General features: G+C 38.7%; 3 protein-coding genes across 3 annotated transcripts; all 3 read left to right on the top strand.

The window, feature by feature from the left end:
- Positions 1-9,120: 9,120 nt before the first annotated feature.
- Positions 9,121-10,052, top strand: LOC308403216 (C-X-C motif chemokine 11-1-like; the record flags this gene model as incomplete). Its single annotated transcript, XM_080892482.1, has 4 exons — positions 9,121-9,187; positions 9,346-9,451; positions 9,557-9,631; positions 9,980-10,052. The coding sequence occupies 4 exons, from the start codon at positions 9,121-9,123 to the stop codon at positions 10,050-10,052; spliced, it is 321 nt and encodes a 106-aa protein (XP_080748608.1).
- Positions 10,053-12,540: 2,488 nt separating this feature from the next.
- On the top strand, positions 12,541-13,552 carry LOC308395778 (C-X-C motif chemokine 11-1-like; the record flags this gene model as incomplete). The annotated part of the gene is made up of 4 exons (XM_080880765.1): positions 12,541-12,607; positions 12,766-12,871; positions 12,977-13,051; positions 13,471-13,552. 4 exons carry the CDS (start codon positions 12,541-12,543, stop codon positions 13,550-13,552), a joined length of 330 nt encoding a protein of 109 aa, XP_080736891.1.
- A 4,882-nt stretch (positions 13,553-18,434) lies between these two features.
- On the top strand, positions 18,435-19,330 carry LOC308406555 (C-X-C motif chemokine 11-1-like; the record flags this gene model as incomplete). The annotated part of the gene is made up of 4 exons (XM_080897635.1): positions 18,435-18,501; positions 18,660-18,765; positions 18,871-18,945; positions 19,258-19,330. The coding sequence occupies 4 exons, from the start codon at positions 18,435-18,437 to the stop codon at positions 19,328-19,330; spliced, it is 321 nt and encodes a 106-aa protein (XP_080753761.1).
- Between the last annotated feature and the right edge of the window lie 766 nt (positions 19,331-20,096).

Genomic DNA, 20,096 nt, shown 5'->3' with positions numbered 1-20,096 from the left:
TACAAATAAACAGTATGGAAACAATTTCATTCAAACTTTGATGCAACTTTGTTTTTACACTTTGTGAAAGTTATTAATGACAGTTAAATGCAAAGCTTGTGTCAGTGTTTCTATTTTAAGTGTTTGTGAGTGATTCAGTATAATAACTCAACACTCTTACATTGTTAAAAAGAGAGAGAGAGAAAATTATTTTGCATCCAGCGACTTAGGCGCTTTCATTTTTTCAGATCAAGTTCAATTTTTCTGATGTTTCGGATGCTTTTAAACACATCTGACCAATTGCAATGTTGTCTAGTGGTGATGCAATCAAAATGTTCATTCTGCATGGTGGAACATTTGATTCTTGTCATGTCACAGAACGGCTCACCACTGGCTCTCTGAAATGATTTCTCTGCCGCCTCAGGCGTGGTCCCATCATGAACCCAAAATCTCAGTTTCGTCCTTTATTGGTTTAGTAAAATCAGGATCTGCTCGCTTCATGCTGACTGTTATCTTTTTTCTTTCTTCGTGCATATTTTTAGGATGAATTTTTCACAATAACGCAATGTATTCTGTGAAAATGAAGGACACAGGACTACAAGGCAGATGATAAAGAATTAGAACAGAGCTGCTACTTGTATTCCAAACCTACTTTAAACTTCACAAATAACTTGCATTTGATGTACACAGAGAATACTTCACTCACATCACCTGAGTAAATAAATAAACTGTCAGATAATGAAGAAGGAAAACCAGCTATTACACAACTCAGTCAAGCTAAACGATAGTTATTAGATCCATCATGCTGATTTTATGAAGAAATGCCAAAATTTATTAAATCATTAAAAAGAAAAAAAGAAAAAAACCTCACTGAGAACTGATCCGTTTTTTTTTAATGTCGACCTGTCTTGACTCACTGTGCAGGGTAACCGATCAATGTTACAGTCCGAGCTGTAAAGACCATTTCTAATTATTTCATGCTTCAATGCATCACAGGAACTAAACCAAGTTAATTAAATATTGAAATATATTTTTAATAAAATTAAAGTGCCTCATGCCTGAGTAACTCATAGAGCATTCAAAACGCAGGTGTTCAAAACTGGTTTGGCTGGTCAGACGGTGACTTTGTTTGCTTTGGTTTGTTTTGTATGTTTTGCCATTATTCAAACAGCAGAAGGTTACTGAGCTCAGAGTTAGAAAAAATAACTGCTTATAAAGTGAATTTAAAATTATGACATTTTTGACTGCATAGGAAAGCAATGCTTGACTTCTGTTGCCTCCCAAATAAGAGTACACTCACACACACACACACACTGAATAAATGCAGTGTAAATGTTACAACTGTTGCATATAAGTATTAGGTTAATATGAGGTAAAACAGTAACCAAGACTTACACATTTAGTTCTCTACAATTATTTTGGTCATTGTATTTTGTTGTCCTCTTGACAAATAAGCAAACTGAATGTGTGGCGCACTGTTAGTACCCTACTCACTTGGCAGCCCCTATGCAAATGTAGTATTGCAAAAGAAAACCAGTGTTGTTGTTTTTTTTTTATGGTTGGGGTTTGTCAAACACCTGTCATTATTATTATGAAAGTAAAAGCAGTAATAAGTGTAACCGCACCTGTGGGAGATTTGCAGATCCATGGCTAGGACTAGATTCACTCAATGTTATATTTAAATCTCGACCATTAAAATTGATGGTGTGTGTGTTTCTTCTCAAAACATGCTCTTGATCTAAAGTATATCAGAAAAACAAAGTTCAGCTGTTATGGGAATGCACATATCTAAACTGTAAATTTGGGCTCTAATCTACTTGTAATGCATTTGAACCCAGCAGGGCTTCTTACCTTCTTTTTCCTTAAAACAGATCCGGTAGGTTTTATCTCCGACCTTTTCTATCATCCCACAGTCACCTCCCCCAGAATGTCTTTTTTTCTGAAAGTATCTCCTGATCTTCTCCTTCTCACTGTCTGTGAGCTCCTCAGCTTCAAAGAACACTGGGTGCAGACATTCATCCATTTTGCTTCAAATCCTGATCTGGAGAAGCTTTCAATGTCTTTCAAACTAGCTCCACAGTGAAAAGTGCTCTCACCTTTGATTTGCATTTGCACTTCACCATACCAACAAAGGGTGTTTTTCATTATGAACACACCCAGTGTGATCGCTGACAGCTGATCCGCTCTAACTGGGACATTTCCTGTAAAGGTGTATTTATAGATCAGAACTATTAAGGGAACACTCCTGAGCTTGAAATATTTAAGTTGGAAATCTTTACTGACTTACTCTCGGTGATTTGTTGAGAACAAAAATGATCCAACTCTAATCCAAACACACATCAGTGGAAACAAAAAGCATGAAGCGTTTGAGTGTTGAATTAAAAAATGTTTCTTTAATATTTTGTCAGTATAGCATAAGATTATTTATTTGACCTGTATGAAAAGCTACACTTTGCACTTTATCTTTTTATTAATGTTACAGCACATGATAGAGGTCATGACAGAGGCAAAGAAAGTGAAAATGATCCATAACAAGTCTGACCAAGATACTGCTTCAGCGCAGGTGTTCAACTTAAAATCATTTTATACAACAGGAAAAAAAACATTCTTACTAAATAAAAACTTCAAAAGCTGACATTACCGCTACAAACCAACAGATGTCCTACAGAGACAAAAAAACTCTTTGTCCTTTCTTATGTTTTACTTTCATTTTCTGGAACACACCCCGTGACGTATGTTAACCTTTACGGGCATTTCAAAGTTTGTCTTCTTATCCATGCACATAAAATTCTGTTCATTTTGAAATGATACCGAAAACATAGTTGCGACCATCTTAATATGATGTTGATTATGATATATAATCTTTTTTTTTCACCTGTAGTTTTTTAATGACAGAGAAAAAACACTCTGCTGATGCACAATGAGAACAATGAAGCCTTTAATCCACCAACGCAATGAACTCTACTGTGATTAATAGGCTTGTAAAACTTGTCTGTGTGATAATAAACAGAATGTATACAGTTATTTGCACAAATCATAAACATGTTGATTTTTTTATTTGTCACACAAATAGGTGATTTCATGTCTCCCAACTTGCCATGAAGTTTTAACGTTCGACGTAACAGAGTAAGCATGGTAGTGGTAGAAATTAGAGAGTGTTAATCTTACAATCTTCAGGTTTTACACACTTACATACACACACGCAGTTACTGTCCTTCTATTTAGAAAGGCAGAGGCGTCACGATGTGATTATTTTACGTGTAGTTGTTTTTTTCCTGTGTAATATATTCAACATTGCTATCAATACATTTTTCAATCCCTCTGCAAAATGGATTCAAAAACATAAACAACTGTTGGATACTGTTTGTCCATGATTTGTACAGGGGAGCAAATTGTGGCAGGATCAGCCTGATGTATCCCGCTGTAACTTTACTGTATAAAGAGCTAACATCTCCAAAATGTCAGGAGTAGTTAGTCATTACAACAAGTGTTTGTGAACTAAAAATAAAAGAATGTGGGATACTGTTTGTCTGTGATTTGAAGAACCCAGCCCATGCTCCCGACGAAGGGAAACCAATTCTACAGGGGAGACCTACCTCGCACTTGTGCAGGTGAAGCCAAAGGGAAGATATGCTTCACCATATTTTCTAGTCTTTGGCTCAGCAATGCTTCATCTCCTGATTTGTGTTTGTGGAGGCGCCCCGTTCTAGCAGTGTCCAAGCTTTGGGGTTTTTTTGTTTTGTTTTTTCCTTTTCATACCGTGGCCCCCGTGCAATGGCTCTGCCCCCCCCCCCCCCCCTCCAGGGGGCGGGCCCCACACTTTGGGAAGGTCTGGACTATGCTATGTGAGTGTCTCAAAATTATAGCAGTAACCAATGTGAGCATACAGTGGGGCAAAAAAGTATTTAGTCAGCCACCGATTGTGCAAGTTCCCCCACCTAAAATGATGACAGAGGTCAGTAATTTGCACCAGAGGTACACTTCAACTGTGAGAGACAGAATGTGAAAAAAAATCCATGAATTCACATGGTAGGATTTGTAAAGAATTTATTGGTAAATCAGGGTTGAAAATAAGTATTTGGTCAATAACAAAAATACAACTCAATACTTTGTAACATAACCTTTGTTGGCAATAACAGAGGTCAAACGTTTACTATAGGTCTTTACCAGGTTTGCACACACAGTAGCTGGTATTTTGGCCCATTCCTCCATGCAGATCTTCTCGAGAGCAGTGATGTTTTGGGGCTGTCGCCGAGCAACACGGACTTTCAACTCCCGCCACAGATTTTCTATGGGGTTGAGGTCTGGAGACTGGCTAGGCCACTCCAGGACTTTCAAATGCTTCTTACGGAGCCACTCCTTTGTTGCCCGGGCGGTGTGTTTTGGATCATTGTCATGTTGGAAGACCCAGCCTCGTTTCATCTTCAAAGTTCTCACTGATGGAAGGAGGTTTTGGCTCAAAATCTCACGATACATGGCCCCATTCATTCTGTCCTTAACACGGATCAGTCGTCCTGTCCCCTTGGCAGAAAAACAGCCCCATAGCATGATGTTTCCACCCCCATGCTTCACAGTAGGTATGGTGTTCTTGGGATGCAACTCAGTATTCTTCTTCCTCCAAACACGACGAGTTGAGTTTATACCAAAAAGTTCTACTTTGGTTTCATCTGACCACATGACATTCTCCCAATCCTCTGCTGTATCATCCATGTGCTCTCTGGCAAACTTCAGACGGGCCTGGACATCCACTGGCTTCAGCAGCGGAACACGTCTGGCACTGCGGGATTTGATTCCCTGCCGTTGTAGTGTGTTACTGATGGTGACCTTTGTTACTTTGGTCCCAGCTCTCTGCAGGTCATTCACCAGGTCCCCCCGTGTGGTTCTGGGATCTTTGCTCACCGTTCTCATGATCATTTTGACCCCACGGGATGAGATCTTGCGTGGAGCCCCAGATCGAGGGAGATTATCAGTGGTCTTGTATGTCTTCCATTTTCTGATGATTGCTCCCACAGTTGATTTTTCACACCAAGCTGCTTGCCTATTGTAGATTCACTCTTCCCAGTCTGGTGCAGGTCTACAATACTTTTCCTGGTGTCCTTCGAAAGCTCTTTGGTCTTGGCCATGGCGGAGTTTGGAGTCTGACTGTTTGAGGCTGTGGACAGGTGTCTTTTATGCAGATGATGAGTTCAAACAGGTGCCATTCATACAGGTAACGAGTGGGGGACAGAAAAGCGTCTTACAGAAGACATTACAGGTCTGTGAGAGCCAGAGATTTTCCATGTTTGAGGTGACCAAATACTTATTTTTCACCCTGATTTACGAATAAATTCTTTACAAATCCTACCATGTGGATTCATGGATTTTTCTTTCACATTCTGTCTCTCACAGTTGAAGTGTACCTCTGGTGCAAATTACTGACCTCTGTCATCATTTTAAGTGGGGGAACTTGCACAATCGGTGGCTGACTAAATACTTTTTTGCCCCACTGTATGGTGAATGTTGAGAATGAATGACAGTCATGATCATAAGTTTATTCTTCACTTCTTAAGCTGCTGGAGATTTCAGAAATGTAAAGTGTGTGTTGTTAATGCTACACTCAATTAGATGGATACTGGTTAAACATGTGCTTTCCCGTATGAAATTCCTTCTGTCCTAATCTCACCTCCTCTTCCTTGGAATCTACCAGAGGTTTCAACTTTCACTTCCTTTTTAGGGCCTTCCTTCAGAGTCAGCGTATTACATCAAGAATAAACTTTACATTTTAATGGCAAGGCAAGGCAACGCATTAAGCATCTACACAAAAGGGAGAGTGATGATGCATACACTGTTAGAAAGTCTGCAGATGTTTGCATCCACTTATTTTTAAAATAAAATGGGTGGATTTTTGTCTTCACTGGTTCACTGGTAACTGTTCAATAGAGTGTATAGTTGGTGGATGAATTACAAGTGGGAAATCTGTGAAAACAAAGAAGACGGCGTCTAAAGACAGCATCATGGAGCAGCCAGAAACTACCAACACTGTGGTACAGAGCATCTAGAGAAACCACAGCTGTCAAAAGACAACTATTACACTGGTCAGAGGGCCCGGTGGCGCCAGTGTCCGGCAGCCTTGCCTCTGTCAGTGCGCCCCAGGGCAGCTGTGGCTACAATGTAGCTTGCCATCGCCCGCCAGTGTGTGTGTGAATGGGTGAATGACTGAATGTAGTGTGAAGCGCTTTGGGGTCCTTAGGGACTAGAAAAGCGCTATACAAATGCAGGCCATTTACCATTATGTTTCATCATGCACAGTCTGCTCAAACATATTTATTGCAGGCAAGTTTAAACGACACTAGTAGGCACTCAAAGACAACAAATGGCTGCTGCAGTTTTTTCTCTTTTACTGTACACACACACACACACACACACACACACACACACACACACACACACACACACACACACACACACACACACACACACACACACACACACACAAGACAAAAAAACAACCAAACCAAAGCTTATAGTCCAACCTAAAGACTAAAGATGAACGTGACTTTGTACAGCTTGATCACATGATGCTTCAGAGTCCAAACATGCTTCACTTTGTCTTACACTCTCTCTCTCTTTCATGCACATATGCGTTCATGATTATTCCTAGGAAATTTCAGCCTGTAAAAATGACAGGATTACAGCTCCAAAGAAAGAAAAAAACAGTATTTTTTTTGGATTGAAGGGCTTTGATATAAAAGCACTTGTTAACAAATGCAAGTGAGCCAAATTGATGTTCATCACATAAATGTGTAGACATAGCACAGGCAGACAGAGATGGACTATTTCCAATGTAGCTGCCTTTGTGTCTAAGTGCTGGAATTAAGTGTGGTGCAATATGACTGACCCACGTGAAAAATCTGGTATGGGAAAATAATCCCTGGAAATCTTCTTTATGTTCCTACAAGGATTTTAGGCTTGATACTAACAAAAGGAGAGTAGAAAAAGAAAAATATACAAGGCAAAAAGGGATCACCACTCTGAAGGTTGGGGCTTGTTTGGATCAGTCACAGGGAAGATATTTTTAGCTTAACTGTCATCCAAACAATGACTTTCTGGACAAGTTTGTTCAATTATAAAATATCTGAAAATATCATAAATTATATCAATGATCTAACTGAGAATGTTCACCAGTAGCATTATGCTTCATCAACATAGCACAAACTAAAACATTATTATTGTTTCAGCCTGAGATAGAGTGGTAAGACCAGAGAACCAGAGGAAACACAGCACAGCAAAGTATGAGTTAAAGATAATGTGTCTTTAGGTTGACATTAGTTATAACCCTCTGCACTTCAAGTATGCCGGTTACCGGAAAAACCTTTATCGTTGCAAATCACAGACAATCTTTATGGTTTACTTGGATTACTAAAGAGGAATGCAGTGTGGGGGTGACAGTCATGACAAAGCTCACTTTTCACTAGTAAGAAAGCAAGAAAGAGATTACAGTTGCAACACTTGGTGTTGATCCAATTCTTAGTTTTATCTGAGCCACAATAGCAGTTCCAGAGTACTGCTGACTGAAAGCCAGCTGTGATGCAAGATATCTGTGAAAACTATATTCTAACTGAAAGCCAGCAGTATTTTCACCAGAATCTTTATTTGGATCCCACAATTCAGGTGTTAAAGAGGGTCACCGAATATGTGTTAATGATCAGACTATACCATTCTGAGGCCATGCGATTCAACAAAGGCATCTGCATTAGAGCAGAGTCCATATAAAGACGGAGGGATGGAGCAGTCAACTTTGTGATTTTCCATAAAACTGCAAAAAGGTCATCAAAGTGTGTTTGGTGGACTCTCCTGTGCTAATGTGCCCTGACAAAAGCAGGATTTGAGAATGAGCTCTGGAGATTCAGCGGGAAACAAATCAGACAATGATGCCTCTGCTCTGGATGTCTGCATCACAGCCCAGTTACTCGTCTTTGTATGAGGAATAACAAAAGACTATGAAGGAACTGGCAGTAGTGCCAGTCAGTGATAGGGACTACAGTAGGAAGTGATTTGTTCTTGAAGGTAACTCCATGCTTAGCTAAGGCTTAACCTGCAATGGGATACACTGGCAGGTTTTACAACCTATGGATGTCCAAATCTGACCAGGAAGAATGCCAGACTTCACAAAAGGCCCAGTTTCTTATGTGGCCCATTGGAAAAATTCATTGCTCACCATTGGATTGGAGCCCCCACACCCCCAAGAAAATATTATGTCAATATGTTTAGAAAGAAATAATATTTAGATAAGGCATATTCCTCTGGGGACTCAGTACATCACATCCTTACAATGATGAAAGTGCACACTCTGCTTACAAACACGCTGATTTCAAAAGGATAGAAACACAATGCAGATTTACTGTGTTTATGCAAAGATACACAAGTACATCTCCAAAGAATGGATGAAAAAAATGCCTTTTTAGTAGAGTTCTAAGGAGGACATGTTATGCTCTAACATTCCCTTTCTTTTTATTTACTGTAAATCTCAGGAAAAGACAAATGCTGTTTATCGTAAGGAGAACTGTAAGTAAACTTTGAGGAGAGTGCAACAGAAAGAGTAAAAGATTAGGCATCAGCGCTTCTGCTGTCCAAACTGTTGATATTAGACTGATCGTTGAGAGAGATTTCACTTCTCTGGAAGTAGCTCAGCAACATAGAAGTTCATTTATTCTCAAGACTCACACATTAGTGACTGGAGTTAGTTCAAACATGAAAAGAGAAGTCTGACGTCAGTTTCAGCGAATACAAGGGACACCTGAAGGCAGGCATGTCTCAACATAAAGAAGTCACAGACAAAGTCCTTACAATTAGGTGAATGTAGAAAGTTTAAATGCCAAAGAATTGCGACAGCAGGATTTACAGTGTGGGAGAACGCAAATCAAAAAAACAATTTTTTATTGCAGCCACTTCTTAGGAAGACATCCTTGGCCGGGGTCCACGTACCTGTGAGTGTATATAAGGAGGTTCAGAGATGATGAACCTCACAGCCCTGCACACTCAGGCAGCTCGAGAAGTGAAGGAGACGCACAGCAGCAGAGATCCTTCATATCTGAGAAGAACAAATCAGTTGAAGACTGAGCCTTCAGTAGATCCTCCACTCAATAATTTAAAAGCTTTAAGATGAAGACAAGTGTTGCCATCCAGTGCATCGTTCTCCTGGCCTGCATGGCCCTTTGCACTTCACATGGTAAGTGTGTTTCATCAGATTATGGAAAACTTTGTTGTATTTGTGCATCTTGAGAGAAGCTAAGTTATGCTAACAAATCAATTTAGATATATTTATGTTTAAGTAAAATATGAAACTGCAGCAGTTTAACCTTAATTATCACTTTCTACCTTTTCCAGTTATTCCAAGGTGCCGGTGTTTGAACACCAGTAAGTCTGTAAGAGGTCCCATCACTGAAGTTAAGGTGGATGAGCCTCGTCCATACTGCAACAGGAGAGAAGTCATGTAAGTGCCCACAGTGACAGGAGCACATTATTAATAAGAGCTCAGTCATTAATAAGGATTGTTTATAAAGTGGTTTTAAATCAAAGCTTTCTTTACATGTTACAGAGTCACACTGAAGGATGGGAGTGAACGGTGTCTCGATCCTGAGTCTAAATTCACCATAATGCTGCTAGAAAAACTGTAAGTCACACAGATGTTTTTTTTTCTTTCATTCGCTGTTATTCAGCTAAATGTGAGTTAAATGTTATAGAGGAAGTCAGTGAAGTTAAAACAGGAACATCAACTCACTTTGGAGCATCAGTGCGAGGCTCTGCACATCAGTGATTAAAAATCAGAATCAGCATACTTTATTAAACCCTAAGGAAATTGTGTGGGTTAGAGTTTCTCTTGTATGGTAACACAACACTGATGGTTTTACTGATGGTTGTAGAGCAGCAGTTTAAAGCTCAGGGTAAAAATGCATGACTTGATCTCTTCACTACCACTGGAGCTTCAAGGTCTCATCTCTGTGATACGTTGTCTTTGCAGGAATCAGATGAAAAATACGACCATCAGCCCTCAAACAACCACATCACCAGCCGCAGTGCCAGAATCATCATGATCCACTTTGCATGTTTAGCGCTGGTACAACATGTGTCGATCAAGAAGGAGCAGCACAGCTCGGGTTCTCATCACAAAATATAAATGCAAAGTAGACAGTGACAACTACAACTGACAGCAAGTTGTAAACAGATTTAATATCAGATGTAAAATATTTATTATCCAAGTTCTCAGTCATTTTTTTCCGGAGACAATCAGGGACGGGCGTTGGAAATCTTATCATTCAGCCTGTCTTCTGATTGAATTTCTGATTAATAAGCATTTTTTTTTTTTAAGTATGTTTTTTGAGTTTTGTGTCAGACAGCAGTGCTCTTATTCAGTGCACATGCAGACGTGATGTGTGTGATAAATGTGAGCAGTGGTTATAGGTTAATGTGTAATTTATCTATTATTAAAGGGTTTGTAAACAATTAAAGAAGTGAACTTTTGTGGATACAGCATGTTTATGTACCATGTTTATTTTTAATGCTGAAAAGTTCCTCAAAATAAATAATAAATCTGGCGTTTGTTAAAAAAAATTACATCTTTTCACTTTATTATAACTAACAACTCACCAGTTTACCACCACTTAAGACACAGTCAGCAAAAAGAGAACAAAAACAAACAAAACAAAAGGAGAGGCCGAATCTAAATATCAATATGTTTGGCATTAAACCTGGTTTCACTTCAAACTATGAGCATCAACTGAAAGAAAAAAAGGTTCCAAGTCATTAAACTGCTTTGCTTTTATCTCTGAGCTGTGAAAGAGATTGATTCATGAGCGGTGATGTGTTACAGCATCGCTCACAGTAGATCAAGACAGCAGATTGGATGTAAGCATGTGTAAAAACACAGATATGCTTAAAAAGTAAAAAGTTTCTTTCTTCTGTAATTTGTACAAATTAGAGATCAAGATCAGCGTTATGTAGGACACTCACTTTCCATTTTATTAGGTACACCTCTCTAGTACTGAGCCCACTCTTGCTTTGGACTTCCTGTTTCCTTCATATCAGCTTGAAGCACTCTGGTCGTTTTCTGGCATCAGAACTCCCGCTCACTGGAAATTTCTTCTTTTTCTGCCCTTTCTCTGTAAACCACAGAGGTGGTTGTGTGGGAAGAAATCTGTAAATAAAAGTTTACAAAGAAGTCCCCTTTATAATTCCTGGACTGCAACTAAAAAGATGATAAACCTGAAATATCTAAATTATGACTGTTTTATGCAACTAATGCAACCATTTCACAGACTTGCTTGTTTTTTTAAAAAGCTTTATACACTTACACACTTTGCAAAACAAAATATGATCACGTTTAAATTGTGTAATTTCATTTGTAGTGAAGCATTTCTGGGATAGGCTCCAACCACCCCACCCCGCCTGCAACCCTGACAACATTAAGTGGAGGATAATGAATGGATGGCATTTCTGAGTGGACTTGTTGTGGTTAAGCATATGCAGCTCCAGAGTTTGACCATTTTGTGTGCATTTTTGTAAAATTCCTTTGAACTTTGTTTTCTGTTGTAACTTTTTCAGGCCCTCTTGTAACTCATTGTTTATTTTGCATATGATGAAACACTTTCATCCCATATCTGCAGAACTGCCATTCCTCACTAAAAGGAAGTAAAAAAATTTGAACTAACGCCTAAAAGATGGCGTCAGCTTTTTCTGCAGACAAGATGAATGTACTTTTTGTCTAACTGAATAGTTTGTGTTTATTATCTCGGAAGAGGGCCAAATTAAAACAAAACAAAACAACAAAAAACATTATTGAATTAGACTGATTATTTTCAGTAGTGACAGAGACTTTTTTTTCTTGCATTCTCAATTCCTGTTGTGAGTTTTAGTTTCCCTCTTAATAGTGGTGAATTTTCAAAAACAGTTCAATGAGTCACAGGTATGCAGCTGTTAAAACTGTCCTGTCTTTTAGCCTCCTCAGAGCCTCCTTAGATATGATCTATACATTAAATATGCATGAAAGAAACAAATCTCCATCCATACAAACAACGGATTTTAAGCTACACTGAACCTCTCAGAGAATTTTTATCTCTTACAAAAATATCTATGGTTTTAGAGCAGCAGTTCAAAGCTGAGGGTAAAGACGTATGACTTGATCTGTTCACTACCACTGGAGCAAAGTCTCATCTCTGTGATATGTTGTGTGTAATTCATCTAACATTTAAAGGGTTTGTAAACAATGGATACAGCATGTTTATGTACCATGTTTATTAACAAGAATTGAAAGTACAACACAGCCACTGGATTTCTACTGTGAGAGGACAGGAAACAGATTTTTTGCAGCCACTTCTTAGGAAGACATCCTTGGCCAGAGTCCACCCAGCTGTGAGTGTATATAAGGAGTTCAGAGATGATGAACCTCACAGCCCTGCACACTCAGGCAGCTCGAGAAGTGAAGGAGACGCACAGCAGCAGAGATCCTTCATATCTGAGAAGAACAAATCAGTTGAAGACTGAGCCTTCAGTAGATCCTCCACTCAATAATTTAAAAGCTTTAAGATGAAGACAAGTGTTGCCATCCAGTGCATCGTTCTCCTGGCCTGCATGGCCCTTTGCACTTCACATGGTAAGTGTGTTTCATCAGATTATGGAAAACTTTGTTGTATTTGTGCATCTTGAGAGAAGCTAAGTTATGCTAACAAATCAATTTAGATATATTTATGTTTAAGTAAAATATGAAACTGCAGCAGTTTAACCTTAATTATCACTTTCTACCTTTTCCAGTTATTCCAAGGTGCCGGTGTTTGAACACCAGTAAGTTTGTAAGAGGTCCCATCACTGAAGTTAAGGTGGATGAGCCTCGTCCATACTGCAACAGGAGAGAAGTCATGTAAGTGCCCACAGTGACAGGAGCACATTATTAATAAGAGCTCAGTCATTAATAAGGATTGTTTATAAAGTGGTTTTAAATCAAAGCTTTCTTTACATGTTACAGAGTCACACTGAAGGATGGGAGTGAACGGTGTCTCGATCCTCAGTCTAAATTCACCATAATGCTGCTAGAAAAACTGTAAGTCACACAGATGTTTTTTTTTCTTTCATTCGCTGTTATTCAGCTAAATGTGAGTTAAATGTTATAGAGGAAGTCAGTGAAGTTAAAACAGGAACATCAACTCACTTTGGAGCATCGTGCGAGGCTCTGCACATCAGTGATTAAAAATACTGATGGTTTTAGAGTAATAGTTCAAAGCTCAGGATGAAAACTGCTTCTGGGTCACAGGACAAATCTGATGGATGAACAATTAACAAGCTACAATAATTGAACGTCTTTATCGTGTTTTTGCTGGTAAAATTCAGGATCGTCATTCTCATAATTTAGAAGGTGAAGAAGTTAAGAGAGAAATCACTGCTTGAGTGTTATGAGTTATGAATCTGTTCACTATCACTGGAGCTTCAAGGTCTCACGTCTGTGATTTGTTGTCTTCACAGGAGGCAGAAGAAAAGTCAGCATAAGACGACCGTCAGCCCCCAAACAACCACATCATCAGCCACAGTGTCAAACTCATTATGATGCACTTTGCATGTTTATTACTGTTACACAAAAGAAACCAGACATCATTCAATGAGAAGAAGGAGCAGCCGAGATCCGGTGCAGGTTTGTCCACCACATCCCACCGTGGTTGATGGGACTGACATCTGGTGACTCTGGAGGTCATTTACATGCAGTCATCTCACTGTCATGTTCAGGACACCAGCTTGAGTTGTGAGATATGGCTCATTATACTGCAGGAAGTAGCCATCAGAAGATGTGTACACTGTGGTCATAAAGGGATGGACATGGAAACAGTAAACAGTGAACATTGTTCAGCTGTTGGACTGGATACATGTTTAAGTATTTGGGATTTTTTATTCTTTTTTTAATGCACTTATCATCAAGAGTGGCTCCTCTGATTTTAAACCAAAGCTCTCCAAACCAGCTGATATGAGAGATCCACTTGAGCTCGCTTCATAGTTCACCCCTCTGTTTTCCTTCCCTCGAGTGCAGCCTTTGTGTTTTGTGTTTTATTTCATTTCATCGTTGGTCTGTTCTGGATTATTTTTATAACGTGTATATTTTTGGATTCTCAGTGACTGAAATAAAGGTTGTTTTCTGTTTGCTTCACTTTCTTGCCTTTGAGTCCAGTATCTGGGTTCTTAACCTTGCACATTGTGACAGAATCTCCTCTTTCATATCTAAAACAACCAATTCTGAGATTTTAAGAACACTGAACATTTTGCTCTCTAAAAATGAGGCTTGATCGTCAGTGTTCAGTGTCAACACTGTGAACTGTTTACCATGATAATTTTGCAGTTTGCTTTAAAATTTTAGCTTAAACACGATGCAAGAACATGATACACATGTGTGACTCAAACAGCTTCATCATGAACTCGAAATCACTGAATCTGAATCCTGCATGAAAAGGTGTGTCGGGTTCTGAAGACATAACCATTAATCTTGTAAGAAGTGAGGGGATAAAACATCACTCTTCCACATTTAGCTGGTGAAAACTGTTTTGTGCCAAGACTAAATTTATTAGCCTTGATTTTGTGTTTAAGTCACTGCTTCCTGTAAGTAGTTGAACATGGGAATAATAATAATAATAACACATTTCCAAACTCCAGATGTGAAAAAGTTATCTGAGGTTTTGGGAACTGGGAGCTGAGCCTGTCGTGGGTTTCTGCCAGGAGTGAATGAGACCTTTACAGGGGGACCCTCGGTCAAGGTTTAAATCTAAAATACAAACTCTCCAATCAGTTATGTGTTGATACATTTTATTAAGATTATATTTCACCCAACATATATTTTAGTTAGCAATAGACAGAAAATAGAAATCTAGAAAACCAGTGGTCATCACATGTACAGTAAAGACATCACTAAAACCATTTAAACGATCACTTTGTGGTGAAACTCTCCTGAAGTAAATGTCGACATCTGGATATTTGGTTCTGAAAATGTTGCACAGATGCTGAACTTTAACTGGAAGCTCTACTTGGATACTTTCCAGCACCATCCTCGAGGGTCACATGCAAATATGTTGATATAGGCTACTGAAGTAAAAAGCTGCGTTTCTCAGCTGCAGAGTTACACTGAAAGGATACATATTTAGGCTAGTTAGTGCCCAGTGACAGATTAATAAAATACTAGAAAATTCATTCAATTCAATTTTATTTACCAGCAAGCACCAAAAACATTGGCAACAAAGTGCTTTATATTGTAATGTAAGGGTAAAGAGAAAACTCCAACAATCAGATAACCACCTATGAGCAAGTACTTGGTGACAGTGGGAAGGAAAAACTCCCTTTTAACAGAAAGAAACCTCTGACAGAAGCAGGCTCAGAGGAGGAAGACAGGACAAAGACACGCTGTGAAAGAGAGCCACAGACTAATAATAACTAGTGACTAAATACAATAAAAAGTGAAGAAGTAGCACTCAGTGCATCATAGAAAGCACCCAGCAGCCTAGACCTCTTGCAGCATAACCAATTGGGCTGGGATTTCTAGAACCGATTCCATTACGATTCAATTTTGATTCAGACAGAAATGTTGTAATTCTTCATTTATCAGTACTGACAGTTGTGAGACTTCATCAGAGGTGTGAACATCACAGCAGATGCCATTCTGTCAAAGTAACAGAGGATGAAACACAGAAAAACATGAAGGAAATTTCTTGGCTTGTCTTTTTATAGCAGTTAACCTTAAAAATACTCTGCAGTAGATCAAAAACAGAAGAAAACCATGAACCAACATATGAACATTACCTGATGCTGCCGAAGTGAAGCAGAGCAAAGTTACAGAGGTTTTATTAGAGACACAGCCAAGGGTTTTGCAATTTCTCAGAATTTTAAAAAGTTTACACTTCTCTGGTATTGAACAGCAGAAATTAGATTTTCTTGTAGGAAGTCATATAAAAACAACAGCAGGAGACTGTGCTGTAAACAACGGTAGACTGGTGCGTAATACGCAAATCCAAATGTGCAAAACTGATATTCACCACAGTAATGCTGATGTCTGTCACAACACAGTAGATGGATAAGACAAACACATAGGGACTTGTTATTATTTCCAGTGTAGCTGCTAATGTCTGCAAGTGCTGGAATTGAGCATGACTCACACTGATTTCATCACAAGAATAAGATTAGATCTAAAACCCATCTAGCCCAGGGACTAGCTGACTGTGACTGACTTCCCATATCATTCACACAACATCGTCTGGTGTTTTCTCGCTGAGGGCAGGAAACTGAAGGAGAAACAGCCTCACCCACCAGACTGACAAGAGGCTGAACTCGCTCCCCTCTTCACAAAAAAAAGACTGAGTTGTAATAAGCACACACACCAGCACCAGTCCCTTTACTACATTGCTACTGCTACTATTTCATACATTTCAGAGGCGTCCAAATAGGCTACATGTCTTCATGCAAGGTATCTGTCAAAATACCTGAATATACCTGTCCAGTGGAAGCACGTTGAAGGAGTGGAGAAGCGAGTGTGAAACATTCTTAATGACGAAGTCTGCCTTGGTTTCTGCTGTAATTGGTGACCTTATTAATCTGAGAATTTCAGTATTTTTAAAAGTGATGGAGACGTTTTTTCTTGCATTCCCACACCCTTACAGATTTACTGCATTTACTAAATGCAATGATATACATGCACATCTGCAAACAATGAATAGAAAATGATCTTTTCAGCTGTGTTTAAAGGAACTTCCCATTTTCTTTCTTTTTATCATTTTATTTATTTATTTTATTTATTGGAAAGTGTTCAAACACTTTTATCATAAAGAGAAGTGTAAGTAAACTTTAAGCAGAGTGCATCAGAAACAGTAAAATATTAGTCATATCATATCATAATTTGAGCTGTCTAAATTATTAATATTAGACTGATCATATAAAGACTTTATTGCATTTCACCTCTGTAAGTAGATCAGAGATACAAAATATCCTTTGTCAGCAAAACTCACATGTGAGTGATTGGAGTGAGTCCAAAATGAGTGAAATGTGACGTCAATTTCAACAGATACAAACGACACCTGAAGGCAGGCATGTCTCAACATCAACCAGTGGTACAGGAAATCTTTGCGAGTAAGTGAACGTATAAAGTTTAAATGCCAAAGGATTGCGACAGCAGGATTTCCACTGTGGGAGGACAGACATCGGAAAGTATTTTTTTCAGCCACTTCTTAGGAAGACATCCTTGGCCAGAGTCCACGTAGCTGTGAGTGTATATAAGGAGTTCAGAGATGATGAACCTCACAGCCCTGCACACTCAGTAGTGCCAGTCAGTGATAGGGACTACAGTAGGAAGTGATTTGTTCTTGAAGGTAACTCCATGCTTAGCTAAGGCTTAACCTGCAATGGGATACACTGGCAGGTTTTACAACCTATGGATGTCCAAATCTGACCAGGAAGAATGCCAGACTTCACAAAAGGCCCAGTTTCTTATGTGGCCCATTGGAAAAATTCATTGCTCACCATTGGATTGGAGCCCCCACACCCCCAAGAAAATATTATGTCAATATGTTTAGAAAGAAATAATATTTAGATAAGGCATATTCCTCTGGGGACTCAGTACATCACATCCTTACAATGATGAAAGTGCACACTCTGCTTATAAACATGCTGATTTCAAAAGGATAGAAACACAGTGCAGATTTACTGTGTTTATGCAAAGATACACAAGTACATCTCCAAAGAATGGATGAAAAAAATGCCTTTTTAGTAGAGTTCTAAGGAGGACATGTTATGCTCTAACATTCCCTTTCTTTTTATTTACTGTAAATCTCAGGAAAAGACAAATTCTGTTTATCGTAAGGAGAACTGTAAGTAAACTTTGAGGAGAGTGCAACAGAAAGAGTAAAAGATTAGGCATCAGCGCTTCTGCTGTCCAAACTGTTGATATTAGACTGATCGTTGAGAGAGATTTCACTTCTCTGGAAGTAGCTCAGCAACATAGAAGTTCATTTATTCTCAAGACTCACACATTAGTGACTGGAGTTAGTTCAAACATGAAAAGAGAAGTCTGACGTCAGTTTCAGCGAATACAAGCGACACCTGAAGGCAGGCATGTCTCAACATAAAGAAGTCACAGACAAAGTCCTTACAATTAGGTGAATGTAGAAAGTTTAAATGCCAAAGAATTGCGACAGCAGGATTTACAGTGTGGGAGAACGCAAATCAAAAAAACAATTTTTTATTGCAGCCACTTCTTAGGAAGACATCCTTGGCCGGGGTCCACGTACCTGTGAGTGTATATAAGGAGGTTCAGAGATGATGAACCTCACAGCCCTGCACACTCAGGCAGCTCGAGAAGTGAAGGAGACGCACAGCAGCAGAGATCCTTCATATCTGAGAAGAACAAATCAGTTGAAGACTGAGCCTTCAGTAGATCCTCCACTCAATAATTTAAAAGCTTTAAGATGAAGACAAGTGTTGCCATCCAGTGCATCGTTCTCCTGGCCTGCATGGCCCTTTGCACTTCACATGGTAAGTGTGTTTCATCAGATTATGGAAAAAATTGGTGTATTTGTGCATCTTGAGTGGAGCTGAATTATGAAAACAAATCTATTTAAATGTATTTATGTTTAAGTAAAATATGAAACTGCAGCAGTTTAACATTAATTATCACTTTCTACCTTTTCCAGTTATTCCAAGGTGCCGGTGTTTGAACACCAGTAAGTCTGTAAGAGGTCCCATCACTGAAGTTAAGGTGGATGAGCCTCGTCCATACTGCAACAGGAGAGAAGTCATGTAAGTGCCCACAGTGACAGGAGCACATTATTAATAAGAGCTCAGTCATTAATAAGGATTGTTTATAAAGTGGTTTTAAATCAAAGCTTTCTTTACATGTTACAGAGTCACACTGAAGGATGGGAGTGAACGGTGTCTCGATCCTCAGTCTAAATTCACCATAATGCTGCTAGAAAAACTGTAAGTCACACAGATGTTTTTTCTTTCATTCACTGGTGTTCAACTTAATGTGAGTTAAATGTTAGAGAGAAAGTCAGTGAAGTTAAAACAGGAACATCAACAGTCACTTTGGGAGCATCAGTGCGAGGCTCTGCACATCAGTGATTAAAAATACTGATGGTTTTACAGAAGCAGTTTTTTTCAAATCAAGATCCTTTTGTTATTCAGAAAGTAAATAAGACAAAAAAGTTGGTTGATTTTGTTGTTAAAGCTTTAAAAGTTGTGATTTTTTTTGCAACCCAGCCTCATCTCTCTGATATGTTGTTTTCACAGGAATCAGATGAAAAATACGACAGTCAGCCCTCAAACAACGACAGCATCGGCTGCAGTGCCAGAATCATCATGATGCACTTTGCATGTTTAGTGCTGTTACAACATGTGTGGATTAAGAAGAAGGAGCAGCACAGCTCTCGTTCTCATCACAAAATATAAATGCATTTAATTCCTCAGCCTGTCTTCAGGCTTAAGTTGTGATTACTAAGCATATGCACATTTATATATCTGCATCTATATATATTTATTTTTGTAAAGTATGTAACACAAACATTAATTTATTTGTGCTATTTTAACATTTTCACAGGTGAATTTAATGTACATTTGTACCATGTTTGTCTCTTTGATTCTGAAATGTACAACAGTGACTCCAAAGCCGACTCAATAAATCTCTAAGCTGTTGAATAAGTTACATCTTTTCACTTTATTATAACGACTAATTAATGTTTTAATTGTAAGGAGCCAGAGGAAATATTAGACAAACAGGAACATACAAAGAGGGAAAGGTGCAACCAGCACAACAACAACATAAAAAAAAAAAAAAAAACGAAACAAATTGAATGAAACATTGCCTTTAAAATCTCAAAAGTAAGCAGCTGCTTCAGTTTAAACAGGACTTTTTTGAAATTACCAACACAAGAGTGCTGCGTCTTTGATAGAGTTTCTAGCAGGATAACAAAGTGTGTGTTATAACACAGTATGTGTTATCCTGCACACACCCCAATTACACCACCAGCAGCCTGGTTTAGGGATCACACAATAATCTTTGTAAATACTCTTTACCAAAAAGGGAAATGTTTTCTTAATGACATTTTTAGTTACCAGGTATTACCAATTAC

Source organism: Rhamphochromis sp. 'chilingali', assembly GCF_963969265.1.
Source record: "Rhamphochromis sp. 'chilingali' genome assembly, chromosome: 1".
Classification (NCBI taxonomy): domain Eukaryota; kingdom Metazoa; phylum Chordata; class Actinopteri; order Cichliformes; family Cichlidae; genus Rhamphochromis; species Rhamphochromis sp. 'chilingali'.
The sequence above is the reverse complement of the archived record's forward strand: the minus strand, read 5'-3'. Positions and strand labels throughout refer to the sequence as shown.